Raw genomic sequence first — 14,639 nt, 5'->3', positions numbered from 1 at the left:
AGTAAAACTACATACATTTTTTGTAAAATAAATACAATTTATTACATTTAAAATTAACTGCTTACCCCCCACATTCCTTAAAAATACCCAAATATTTTTTTTAATTAAAAAAAAAAATTACAATAAAAAACAACAACAAAACACATAATTTGTTACCTAAGGGTCTGAACTTTTTTAATTTGCATGAGAAGAGGGTATATTACAATTATTTTTAAAATTATAAGCTTGTAAATCGTGATAGACGCTAAACGGAAAATATGCACATTTATTTCCAAATAAAATAGTGGCGTCATACATTGCGATAGGGACATAATTTTAATTGTGTAATAACTGGGACAAATGGGCAAATAAAATGTGGATTTTAATTATGGTAGGATGTATTATTTTAAAGCTATAATGGCCAAAAACTGAGAAATAATGATTTTTTTTCACTTTTTTTTTCTCAATATTCCAGTTAAAATGCATTTAGAAAAAAATAATTCTTAGCAATATGTGCCACCCAAAGAAAGTCTAATTAGCGGCGGAACAAACAAGATATAGATCAATTCATTGCGCTAAGTAGTGATAAAGTTATTGGCGAATAAATGGGAGGTGAAAATTGCTCGGATGTACTTTAAAGACCAAAAGTTTGGACACACCTTCTCATCCAAAGAGTTTACAATGTTCATAGTCATGAAAATAAAGAAGATTCACACTGAAGGCATCCAAACTCTGAATTAACACATGTGGAAGTATAGTACATAACTACAAAGTGTGAAACAACTGAGAATATGTCATGTTCTAGGTTCTGCAAAGTAGCCACCTTTTGCTTTGATGACTGCTTTGCACACTCTTGGCATTCTCTTGATGAGCTTCAAGAGGTAGTCACCTGAAATGTTCTTCCAACAGTCTTGAAGGAGTTCCCAGAGATGCTTAGCACTTGTTTGCCCTTTTGCCTTCACTCTGCGGTCTAGCTCACCCCAAACCTCGATTGGGTCCAGGTCTGGTGACTGTGGAGGCCAGGTCATCTGGCGCAGCACCCCATCACTCTCCTTCCTGGTCAAATAGCCCTTACACAGCCTGGAGGTGTGTTTGGGGTCATTGTCCTGTTGAAAAATAAATGATGGTCCAACTAAACGCAAACCAGATGGAATAGCATGCCGCTGCAAGATGCTGTGGTAGCTATGCTGGTTCAGTATGCCTTCAATTTTGAATAAATCCCCAACAGTGTCAACAGCAAAGCACCCCCACACCATCACACCTCCTCCATGCTTCACGGTGGGAACCAGGCTTGTAGAGACCATCCATTCACCTTTTCTGTGTCGCAAACCAAAAATCTCAAATTTGGACTCCTCAGACCGAAGCACAGATTTCCACTGGTCTAATGTCCATTCCTTGTGTTCTTTAGCCCAAACAAGTCTCTTCTGCTTGTTGCCTGTCCTTAGCAGTGGTTTCCCAGCAGATATTCTACCATGAAGGCCTGATTCACACAGTCTCCTCTTAACAGTTGTTCTAGAGATGTGTCTGCTGCTAGAACTCTGTGTGGCATTGACCTGGTCTCTAATCTGAGCTGCTGTTATCCTGCGATTTCTGAGGCTGGTGACTCGGATGAACTTATCCTCCGCAGCAGAGGTGACTTTTGGTCTTCCTTTCCTGGGCCGGTCCGCATGTGAGCCAGTTTCTTTGTAGCGTTTGATGGTTTTTGAGACTGCACTTGGGGACACTTTCAAGGTTTTCCCAATTTTTCGGACTGACTGACCTTCATTTCTTAAAGTAATGATGGCCACTCATTTTTCTTTACTTAGCTGCTTTTTTCTTGCCATAATACAAATTCTAACAGTCTATTCAGTAGGACTATCAGCTGAGTATCCACCTGACTTCTCCACAACGCAACTGATGGCCCCAACCCCATTTATAAGGCAAGAAATCCCACTTAGTAAACCTGACAGGGAACACCTGTGAAGTGAAAACCATTTCAGGTGACTACCTCTTGTAGCTCATCAAGAGAATGCCGAGAGTGTGCAAAGCAGTAATCAAAGCAAAAGGTGGCTACTTTGAAGACCCTAGAATATGACGTATTTTCAGTTTTTTCTCACTTTGTAGTTATGTACTATACTTCCACTTGTGTTCATTCATAGTTTGGAGGCCTTCAGTGTGAATGTACAATGTTCATAGTCATGAAAATAAAGAAAACTCTTTGAATGAGAAGGTGTGTCCAAACTTTTGGTCTGTACAGTATAAGGTGAAAAACGACTGAAGTGGATAAACAAGATGTTGCCTCACAAGGAAATAAGTAATGTCCACAATGCCAAATTTACCGTAAAGCACCCAAATGTGTAACTCCTCTGTCTGAACCTTCTCACCCTTCCTCTTTAGGACTTCCCAGCGACACCCCCAACATGAATTGTGAGTCAGTGAATGAGCTGGAGGCAGAGCCAAGAAGCCATTGTGATGTCATCGTTGAGATAAAAAGAGGTGAGAAGCATCCCTCATTGTACATGTTTATATAATACTGACTCATAGGACTATGAGGTGACCTGGACACTATGTTTTCCAATCCTCAGAGGATAACCTCATTGACCTAGACCAATACAGTTCTAGTCCAGAGCTGATTATGAAAGTGGAACCAGAGGAGGATGTGAAGAAATGGAATGTTCCACTCCTCAGTGGCAGGGGTATCCTGGATACTCAGCCAGGTGAGTGACTTCAGGTGCACAAGATAATGTTATAAAAATGACAAGACATGAATTGCCTTTTGTGTCCCATACAGGATCTTCTTCAGGGACCTCCAGTTACCCTGCCGCCACCAAGCCCCGTGGGCAGGAGGTGGCTCCAGTACAAGGGGGGAACATGAATGTCCTGGAGAGGGAGCGTCTCAGAAATGTAAAGTTCAGTGATCAAGAGAACAACATCCTTGTCAAGGGAATCGCTGAACATTATGACAAAATCCTGGGGAAAGCCACAATTGGGACCTCCTCACAAGAGAAGAAAGCCATTTGGAAAGACATAGTGAGTGCTGTGAATGCTGTGTCCCATCACAACCGCACTGTCCCCCAGTGCAAGAAGAGGTACGCTGATATCAAGAAGAAAGTCCGAGAAAAGATCGACAAGCAGAACCGCCACCATGCCCTCCCTGGAATGGGCCACAGAACCACCGTCTTCTTCTGGCCCTACGAGAAGCACATGATGAACCTGATGATCAGCAAGTCAGGTCTCAGTGTGAATGGAGAGGTGGATTCCCCAGCGATGACTGATGACGAGGACTCTGCTGTGGGCTACACACAAACTCCATGTGACGGTGAGTTATGGGATTACACATCGAGGTTATTCATAAATCACAAGTCATCCTGGTGAAATGAGCATCTTCAGGACTTTAACCACTTCCCCTCCCCCGGGACGAGTAACTACATCCCTGCAAAATGCCACAAATCTGTGCAGGGACATAGCTACTACGCCCCTCCCCGCCAGCGTTGCTGCTCGCCCCTCCCCGCGCTTGTTACCGCTGATCGGTAGCTGCTAGATCACGCCTAGTTCCCATTCATTGATCTAAGTCCCCGTGTGAATGACTCTGCCATTCACAAAACCTACAATACTACGCATAATAAAGTGAGCTTCGAGGACATCTTCTGGCCAAAAAGTGAAATTACATCTACATTTTTTTTTCAATAAAAGACCTGTTTTAACCTTATGTTTACATGTGAAATTAACCCCTGACCTCCCATACTCCCCTTTAGCTACCTACATAAAAAAAAAATTAAAAACATAAAAAAAACCATAAATAGTTACTTTAGGGACTGAACTTGTTTTTAGTATGTAAGTAAAGAGAGTATATTACTGTTTATAAACTATGGGCTTGTAATTAGAGATGGATGCAAAACTGAAAAAAATGCACCTTTATTTCCAACTAAAATATTGGCGCCATACATTGTAAAAGGGAAAAAAATTAAAAAAAAATTAAATTTTACAATAACTGGTACAAACAGGCAAATAAAATGCGTGGGTTTTAATAATGGTAGCATGTATTATTTTAAAACTATAATGGCCGAAAACTGAAAAAAAAAAAAAAAAAAATATATATATATATATTCTTATTATTCCTGTTAAAACACGGAGTAAAATAATTCTTAGCAAAAAGTGACCCCCAAAGAAAGCCGAACAGGTGGTGAAAAAACAAGATATAGATTGTTTTGTTGTGATAAGTAGTAATAAAGTTATAGGCAAATGAATGGAAGGAGTGCTGACAGGTGAAAATTGCTCTGGTTGTTTAAGGGGTAAAACCCTTCGAGGTGAAGTGGTTAACAGATACGTAGAGATAATAACACAATCACGTGAGGAGGGAAGCATAGGCTAAAATGTGGCCACACATCAAACAATTGTAAAATAGTTACTGAATTTCCATCAGTTGACACTGGCCTAATCACAATACTTTGAATTATTTTAGTGCACACCAATTGGCTTTATCGGTTACTCTAACACAATACACACTACCGCATTGTCTTATTTCTAGAAATTGTGGATTTGGCTTTTAACCACTTCAGCCTTCAGTCGTTTTCACTTTATGCATCCGAGCAATGTTCACCTCCCATTCGTTAGCCTATAACTTTATCACTACTTATAACAATGAACTGATCTATAGCTTGTTTTTTCCGCCACCAATTAGGCTTTCTTTGGGTGGTACATTTTGCTACTTGAAGTGTTTTTAACAGGAAGAATAAGGGAAAAATTCATTATTTCTCAGTTTTTGGCCATTATAGTTTTAAAATAATACATGCCTCCATAATTAAAACCCATGTAATGTATTTGCCTAATAGTCCCGGTTATTACACCGTTTAAAGAGACACTGAAGCGAATAAGAAACTTGCTTCTTCTCTTATATTCAGCAAGGGCATGTGTGCCCTAGGGTTGTCGCGATATACCGGTATTGCGATATACCGCGGTTTCACATTGCATGGTAATCATGGTATGCAGATTATTGAAATACCGTTTTTTTGATGCTGTCCCCGCCTTCCGCATTATGCCCGCCACCGCGCCGCTATTGCCCAGCTCTCTGTCTCCCTCCATTAGAAAAGCAAGCTCCCAAAGCTTGCTGACTGGTGCCGGATGGTGACGCACAGGACAGGACGTCATGCCGCGGCTGGAGCGCATATGCAGAGTGCTCCTGGCCGCGGCTGGAACGCACAAGCAGAAAGCTCCCGGCCAGAGACACGGAGCTCACATTACAGCCCTGCAGAGCTTCCTGCTCTAAGGATGAGCGCCGCCCCCTCTCATTCCCGCCCGGCATGTTTGAAAGTGCGTGCCAGGCAGACACCAGCATGAAAGCCAGCAGCGGAGAGTTTATCAGCTGCAGAGACTGTAAGATGACAGAGCTGCACAGGAGGTGGGGAGAGATGAGCTGTTTCTTCTGCGTGTTCCAGCGACAGACTCAGAGACGCTGAAGCACAGTGGAAGGTCTGCACTATATTTACTGTAGATAAGCAAGCTAAGTTTCTGTGTCTGGCTGCCCTTTTGTTGTCCTGCTTTGCTTTTTTACAACCCATATGCTCCTCTCACCCTCCCTCCTTCTTGTATCCCCCTTCCCAGTGCTTTAACCCCTGCCCTACTGAACTGGACCACCTGTGGAATCTGACTCTCACACATTTTTCAGCATCTGTGCCTCCTACATTCCTCTAACTGCCTTACTCCCCCCCTCTCTCTCCTTTTCCTCTACCTCCTCTATTTCCAGACACTCTTCCACTTTCTTGCATCTCTCTCTGCTATCTCTTATGCTGGGTACACATGTTGCCATTTCCCGGGACCGATCCTGGTCGATCGATTGTTTCCGGCATGTTGGATCGGGTTTCGATTGATACAGCTATTAGTTTTGCATACTTAACATGAGCAAATCGACAGCTGTATCAATCGAGACCCGATCAAACATGTCGGAAATAATCGATCACCCAGGATGGAGCTCGGGATCGAGCGGGAAATGGCAACGTGTGTACCCAGCATTACTGTCCCTACCTGCCTTCTCTCACAGACTGCTGTGTATTTCCCTTCCTTCTCTCTCACTTTCCTCTCTCTGACCTATTAAGTTTATGATGTATTTATTTTATAGTGCTTCAGTAAAGATTTTATAACGTTTATAGTTATGTCACTGATTGCCCTCAGAGGAGCTCACAATCTAATCCTACCATAATCAAAGTCTAATGTGTCTGATCTCTCCCCATGTCACCTGTGACCTGACTACCACCACGGCAGATAAGTTCATTTTAAAGAGAACCTGCATTGCCAGCCACAGATCATGCAGGCTCAGGTTAATTGAAATGAGAATTGTGTAATACCGTATACCGTGATACCGTCATACCATGGTATTTTTTTTGACGGTTATCATACCGTGGATTTTCATACCGTTGCAACCCTAGTGTGCCCCTGCTAAAACGCCGCTATCCCGCCGCACAACGGGGGTCCCTTACACCCCAATTCCCCCCTGCAAAATCTACGACCAACTTGGTCGTAGATTTTGCTGCTCCTAGAGTCTAGCGTCTATCAGCGGCGCATCGCCGCCTTTCCCCGCCCCTCTCAGTGAAGGAAGACTGTGAGGGGCGGGGGAGAGGCAGAGATACGTGCTGACAGACACGCGTGAGGCAGGGCTGCGGCGGTTAGCCCTGCCCCAATGCGGAAGAGATCCCCGGGATTCCATGAGGGAATTTGGGGGGTAAAGGACCCCCGTTGTGCGGTGTGATAGCGGCGGTTTAGCAGGGGCACACATGCCCCTGCTGAATATAAGAGAAGAAGCGAGTTTTATACTCGCTTCAGATTCTCTTTAAATTATGTCACTATCACAATGTATGGCGACAATATTTTATTTGGAAATAAAAGTGCATTTTTTCAGTTTTGCGTCCATCACTATTTACAAGCTTATAATAAAATTAAAAAAAATAGAAATATTTGATCTTTACATGAATATTTAAAAAGTTTAGACCATTAGGTAAATATTTATGTGGTTTTTTTTTTCTTATATTATTATTGTAATGTTATTTTATTTGGGTATTTTTGGGAGGGTGGGATGTAAATAGTAATTTCTATTACTGTGTTTATTTGTGTTTATTTTTTATATGTGTTTATTTTTATTTTTTTACATCTGGATGTAGTTTTACTTTTTGGCCATAAGATGGCAACCTTGAGTTTGTTTACATGACGTCACTCTAATCGTAACATGTACGCTTAGAGGGGCGTAGGGGGGGGGGGGGGCGCGTAAGAGGCAGGCTTCCGAGAGAAGCCATCGCTTTTTCTGCTGGGGAAAGGAATCCATGATCGGGCACCATGTCCCGATTCATTGATTCCTGAGCTAACGGTCCACGTCCGGGAGTGCACGTGAGCGCACGCGCGATCGGCTGCGGGAGCGCACATGGCCTTCTGGACATAGCCTCTACGCCCAGAAGGCTTAAATGGTTAAGGTTGCAATGCACCATTTTTTCCTTTTAGGAATAATTAGCTTTAGAGATCTCTCTGTCTCGTCAATCTAGAGAGTGGTGGCAGCATATTCCCTTCCATTTCTAGTGCATAATGTGTAACTTTATTTTACTGATTGTTCCTACAGTCAATAAGATTGTACAAGATTGTATCATGTATGGGCACACCAACCAATCTTAAACATTTCCTGACTCACTGACTCACAGTGGACTTGTCTCCAGAAGTCTCCAGGGGATAAGACCTGTATGGCAGCTGAGGCACAGTACATGGTGCCAGGTGTGGGTGAGACCACTCTGTACATGGTGCCAGGTGTGGGTGAGACCACTCTGTACATGGTGCCAGGTGTGGGTGAGACCACTCTGTACATGGTGCTAGGTGTGGATGAGACCACTCTATACATGGTGCCAGGTGTGGGTGAGACCACTATGTACATGGTGCCAGATGTGGGTGAGACCACTATGTACATAGTGCCAGGTGTGGGTGAGACCACTCTGTACATGGTGCCAGGTGTGGGTGAGACCACTCTGTACATGGTGCCAGGTGTGGGTGAGACCACTCTGTACATGGTGCCAGGTGTGGGTGAGACCACTCTGTACATGGTGCCAGGTGTGGGTGAGACCACTCTGTACATGGTGCCAGGTGTGGGTGAGACCACTCTGTACATGGTGCCAGGTGTGGATGAGACCACTCTGTACATGGTGCCAGGTGTGGATGAGACCACTCTGTACATGGTGCCAGGTGTGGATGAGACCACTCTGCTCTGTACATGGTGCCAGGTGTGGATGAGACCACTCTGTACATGGTGCCAGGTGTGGATGAGACCACTCTGTACATGGTGCCAGGTGTGGATGAGACCACTCTGTACAGGGTGCCAGGTGTGGGTGAGACCACTCTGTACATGGTGCCAGATGTGGGTGAGACCACTCTGTACATGGTGCCAGGCATGGGTGAGACCACTCTGTACATGGTGCCAGATGTGGGTGAGACCACTCTGTACATGATGCCAGGTGTGGGTGAGACCACTCTGTACATGATGCCAGGTGTGGGTGAGACCACTATGTACATGGTGCCAGGTGTGGGTGAGACCACTCTGTACATGGTACCAAGTGTGGGTGAGACCACTCTGTACGTAGTGCCAGGTGTGGATGAGACCACTCTGTACATGGTGCCAGGCATGGGTGAGACCACTCTGTACATGGTGCCAGGCATGGGTGAGACCACTCTGTACATGCCAGGTGTGGGTGAGACCACTCTGTACATGGTGCCAGGCGTGGGTGAGACCACTCTGTACATGGTGCCAGATGTAGGTGAGACGACTCTGTACATGATGCCAGGTGTGGATGCGACCACTCTGTACATGGGACCAGGTGTGGATGAGACCACTCTGTACATGGTGCCAGGTGTGGATGAGACCACTCTGTACATGATGCCAGGTGTGGGTGAGACCACTCTGTACATGATGCCAGATGTGGGTGAGACCACTCTGTACATGGTGCCAGGTGTGGATGAGACCACTCTGTACATGGTGCCAGGTGTGGGTGAGACCACTCTGAACATGGTGCCAGGTGTGGATGAGACCACTCTGTACATGGTGCCAGGTGTGGATGAGACCACTCTGAACATGGTGCCAGGTGTGGGTGAGACCACTCTGTACATGGTGCCAGGTGTGGGTGAGACCACTCTGTACATGGTGCCAGGTGTGGGTGAGACCATTCTGTACATGGTGCCAGGTGTGGGTGAGACCACTCTGTACATGGTGCCAGGTGTGGGTGAGACCACTCTGTACATGGTGCCAGGTGTGGATGAGACCACTCTGTACATGGTGCCAGATGTGGATGAGACCACTCTGTACATGGTGCCAGGTGTGGATGAGACCACTCTGTACATGGTGCCAGGTGTGGGTGAGACCACTCTGTACATGGTGCCAGATGTGGGTGAGACCACTCTGTACATGGTGCCAGATGTGGGTGAGACCACTCTGAACATGGTGCCAGGTGTGGGTGAGACCACTATGTACATGGTGCCAGGTGTGGATGAGACCACTCTGTACATGATGCCAGGCGTGGGTGAGACCACTCTGTACATGGTGCCAGGCGTGGATGAGACCACTCTGTACATGGTGCCAGGTGTGGATGAGACCACTCTATACATGGTGCCAGGTGTGGGTGAGAGCACTCTGTACATGGTGCCAGGTGTGGATGAGACCACTCTGTACATGGTGCCAGGTGTGGATGAGACCACTCTGTACATGGTGCCAGGTGTGGATGAGACCACTCTGTACATGGTGCCAGGTGTGGATGAGACCACTCTGTACATGGTGCCAGGTGTGGATGAGACCACTCTATACATGGTGCCAGGTGTGGGTGAGACCACTCTGTACATGGTACCAAGTGTGGGTGAGACCACTCTGTACATGATGCCAGGTGTGGGTGAGACCACTCTGTACATGATGCCAGTTGTGGGTGAGACCACTCTGTACATAGTGCCAGGTGTGGGTGAGACCACTCTGTACGTGGTGCCAGATGTGGGCAAGACCACTCTGTACATAGTGCCAGGTGTGGGCAAGACCACTCTGTACATGGTGCCAGGTGTGAGTGAGACCACTCTGTAAATGTTGCCAGGTGTGGGTGAGACCACTCTGTACATGCTGCCAGGTATGATTGCGACCACTCTGTACATGGTGCCAGGTGTGGGTGAGACCACTGTGTACATGGTGCCAGGTGTGGGTGAGACCACTGTGTACATGGTGCCAGGTGTGGATGAGACCACTCTATACATGGTGCCAGGTGTGGGTGAGACCACTCTGTACATGGTACCAAGTGTGGGTGAGACCACTCTGTACATGATGCCAGGTGTGGGTGAGACCACTCTGTACATGATGCCAGTTGTGGGTGAGACCACTCTGTACATAGTGCCAGGTGTGGGTGAGACCACTCTGTACGTGGTGCCAGATGTGGGCAAGACCACTCTGTACATAGTGCCAGGTGTGGGCAAGACCACTCTGTACATGGTGCCAGGTGTGAGTGAGACCACTCTGTAAATGTTGCCAGGTGTGGGTGAGACCACTCTGTACATGCTGCCAGGTATGATTGCGACCACTCTGTACATGGTGCCAGGTGTGGGTGAGACCACTGTGTACATGGTGCCAGGTGTGGGTGAGACCACTGTGTACATGGTGCCAGGTGTGGGTGAGACCACTGTGTACATGGTGCCAGGTGTGGGTGAGACCACTGTGTACATGGTGCCAGGTGTGGGTGAGACCACTGTGTACATGCTGCCAGGTATGATTGCGACCACTCTGTACATGGTGCCAGGTGTGGGTGAGACCACTGTGTACATGGTGCCAGGTGTGGGTGAGACCACTGTGTACATGGTGCCAGGTGTGGGTGAGACCACTGTGTACATGGTGCCAGGTGTGGGTGAGACCACTGTGTACATGGTGCCAGGTGTGGGTGAGACCACTGTGTACATGGTGCCAGGTGTGGGTGAGACCACTGTGTACATGGTGCCAGGTGCGGGTGAGACCACTCTGTACATGGTGTGCGGGTGAGACCACTGTGTACATGGTGCCAGGTGTGGGTGAGACCACTGTGTACATGGTGCCAGGTGTGGGTGAGACCACTCTGTACATGGTGCCAGGTGTGGGTGAGACCATTCTGTGCATAGTGCCAGGCGTGGGTGAGACCACTATGTACATAGTGCCAGGTGTGGATGAGACCACTCTGTACATGGTGCCAGGTGTGGGTGAGACCACTCTGTACATGCTGCCAGGCGTGGATGAGACCACTATGTACATAGTGCCAGGTGTGGATGAGAACACTCTGTACATGGTGCCAGGTGTGGATGAGACCACTCTGTACATGCTGCCAGGCGTGGATGAGACCACTCTGTACATGGTGCCAGGTGTGGGTGAGACCACTCTGTACATGGTGCCAGTTGTGGGTGAGACCACTCTGTACATGGTGCCAGGTGTGGGTGAGACCACACTGTACATGGTGCCAGGTGTGGGTGAGACCACTGTTTACATGGTGCCAGGTGTGGGTGAGACCACTGTGTACATGGTGCCAGTTGTGGATGAGACCACTCTGTACATGGTGCCAGGCGTGGGTGAGACCACTCTGTACATGGTGCCAGGTGTGGGTGAGACCACTCTGTACACGGTGCCAGGTGTGGATGAGACCACTGTGTACATGGTGCCAGATGTGGGTGTGACCAGTCTGTACATGGTACCAAGTGTGGGTGAGACCACTCTGTACGTAGTGCCAGGTGTGGGTGAGACCACTATGTACATAGTGTCAGGTGAGACCACTCTGTACGTAGTGCCAGGTGTGGGTGAGACCACTCTGTACATGGTGCCAGGTGTGGGTGAGACCACTTTGTACATGGTGCCAGGTGTGGATGAGACCACTATGTACATAGTGCCAGGTGTGGGTGAGACCACTCTGTACATGGTGCCAGGTGTGGATGAGACCACTGTGTACATGGTGCCAGGTGTGGATGAGACCACTCTGTACATGGTGCCAGGTGTGGGTGAGACCACTCTGTACATGGTACCAGGTGTGGATGAGACCACTGTGTACATGGTGCCAGGTGTGGATGAGACCACTCTGTACATGGTGCCAGGTGTGGATGAGACCACTTTGTACATGATGCCAGGTGTGGGTGAGACCACTCTGTACATGGTGCCAGGTGTGGGTGAGACCACTCTGTACATGGTGCCAGATGTGGGTGAGACCACTCTGTACATGCCAGGTGTGGGTGAGACCACTCTGTACATGGTGCCAGGTGTGGGTGAGACAACTGTGTACATGGTGCCAGGTGTGGGTGAGACCACTGTGTACATGGTGCCAGGTGTGGGTGAGACCACTGTGTACATGGTGCCAGGTGTGGGTGAGACCACTCTGTACATGGTGCCAGGTGTGGGTGAGACCATTCTGTGCATAGTGCCAGGTGTGGATGAGTCCACTATGTACATAGTGCCAGGTGTGGATGAGAACACTCTGTACATGGTGCCAGGTGTGGATGAGACCACTCTGTACATGCTGCCAGGCGTGGATGAGACCACTCTGTACATGGTGCCAGGTGTGGGTGAGACCACTCTGTACATGGTGCCAGTTGTGGGTGAGACCACTCTGTACATAGTGCCAGGCGTGGGTAAGACCACTATGTACATAGTGCCAGGTGTGGATGAGAACACTCTGTACATGGTGCCAGGTGTGGATGAGACCACTCTGTACATGGTGCCAGGTGTGGGTGAGACCACTCTGTACATGGTGCCAGGTGTGGGTGAGACCACTGTTTACATGGTGCCAGGTGTGGGTGAGACCACTGTGTACATGGTGCCAGTTGTGGATGAGACCACTCTGTACATGGTGCCAGGCGTGGGTGAGACCACTCTGTACATGGTGCCAGGTGTGGGTGAGACCACTCTGTACACGGTGCCAGGTGTGGATGAGACCACTGTGTACATGGTGCCAGATGTGGGTGTGACCAGTCTGTACATGGTACCAAGTGTGGGTGAGACCACTCTGTACGTAGTGCCAGGTGTGGGTGAGACCACTCTGTACATGGTGCCAGGTGTGGATGAGACCACTATGTACTTAGGGCCAGGTGTGGGTGAGACCACTTTGTACATGGTGCCAGGTGTGGATGAGACCACTATGTACATAGTGCCAGGTGTGGGTGAGACCACTCTGTACATGGTGCCAGGTGTGGATGAGACCACTGTGTACATGGTGCCAGGTGTGGATGAGACCACTCTGTACATGGTGCCAGGTGTGGGTGAGACCACTCTGTACATGGTGCCAGGTGTGGATGAGACCACTGTGTACATGGTGCCAGGTGTGGATGAGACCACTCTGTACATGGTGCCAGGTGTGGATGAGACCACTTTGTACATGATGCCAGGTGTGGGTGAGACCACTCTGTACATGGTGCCAGGTGTGGGTGAGACCACTCTGTACATGGTGCCAGATGTGGGTGAGACCACTCTGTATATGCCAGGTGTGTGTGAGACCACTCTGTACATGGTGCCAGGTGTGGGTGAGACCACTCTGTACATGGTGCCAGATGTGGGTGAGACCACTCTGTACATGTTGCCAGGTGTGGGTGAGACCACTCTGTACATGGTGCCAGGTGTAGATGAGACCACTCTGTACATGGTGCCAGGTGTGGATTAGACCTCTGTACATGGTGCCAGGTGTGGGTGAGACCACTCTGTACATGGTGCCAGGTGTGGGTGAGACCACTCTGTACATGGTGCCAGGTGTGGGTGAGACCACTCTGTACATGGTGCCAGATGTGGGTGAGACCACTCTGTAAATGGTGCCAGGCATGGATAAGACCACTCTGTACATGGTGCCAGATGTGGGTGAGACCACTCTGTACATGATGCCAGGTGTGGGTGAGACCACTCTGTACATGATGCCAGGTGTGGGTGAGACCACTATGTACATGGTACCAAGTGTGGGTGAGACCACTCTGTACGTGGTGCCAGGTGTGGATGAGACCACTCTGTACGTGGTGCCAGGTGTGGATGAGACCACTCTGTACGTGGTGCCAGGTGTGGATGAGACCACTCTGTACATGGTGCCAGGTGTGGATGAGACCACTCTGTACATGGTGCCAGATGTGGATGAGACCACTCTGTACATGGTGCCAGGTGTGGATGAGACCACTCTGTACATGGTGCCAGGTGTGGATGAGACCACTCTGTACATGGTGCCAGGTGTGGATGAGACCACTATGTACATGGTGCCAGGTGTGGATGAGACCACTCTGTACATGGTGCCAGGTGTGGATGAGACCACTCTGTACATGGTGCCAGATGTAGGTGAGACGACTCTGTACATGCTGCCAGGTGTGGGTGAGACCACTCTGTACATGGTGCCAGGTGTGGGTGAGACCACTCTGTACATGGTGCCAGGTGTGGGTGAGACCACTATGTACATAGTGCCAGGTGTGGATGAGACCACTCTGTACATGGTGCCAGGTGTGGATGAGACCACTCTGTACATGGTGCCAGATGTGGGTGAGACCACTCTGTACATGATGCCAGGTGTGGGTGAGACCACTCTGTACATGATGCCAGGTGTGGGTAAGACCACTCTGTACATGGTGCCAGGTGTGGGTGAGACCACTCTGTACATGGTGCCAGGTGTGGGTGAGACCACTATGTACATAGTGCCAGGTGTGGATGAGACCACTCT

At 48.5% G+C, this 14,639-nt stretch overlaps 1 protein-coding gene across 1 annotated transcript in view; it reads left to right on the top strand.

Annotated features, from left to right (window-relative positions):
• LOC137543678 (uncharacterized) overlaps positions 1-14,639 on the top strand; it is a 91,452-nt gene that overhangs the window by 58,363 nt on the left and 18,450 nt on the right. Inside the window, exons 3-5 of the mRNA XM_068264801.1 lie at positions 2,356-2,454; positions 2,544-2,675; positions 2,750-3,277. Of these exons, the coding sequence (XP_068120902.1) occupies positions 2,356-2,454; positions 2,544-2,675; positions 2,750-3,277 (759 nt within the window). The remainder of the gene's footprint in view (positions 1-2,355; positions 2,455-2,543; positions 2,676-2,749; positions 3,278-14,639) is intronic.

The sequence above is a fragment of the Hyperolius riggenbachi genome, unplaced genomic scaffold (genome assembly GCF_040937935.1).
Source record: "Hyperolius riggenbachi isolate aHypRig1 unplaced genomic scaffold, aHypRig1.pri scaffold_163, whole genome shotgun sequence".
Taxonomy (NCBI): Eukaryota; Metazoa; Chordata; class Amphibia; order Anura; family Hyperoliidae; genus Hyperolius; species Hyperolius riggenbachi.
The sequence above is the reverse complement of the archived record's forward strand: the minus strand, read 5'-3'. Positions and strand labels throughout refer to the sequence as shown.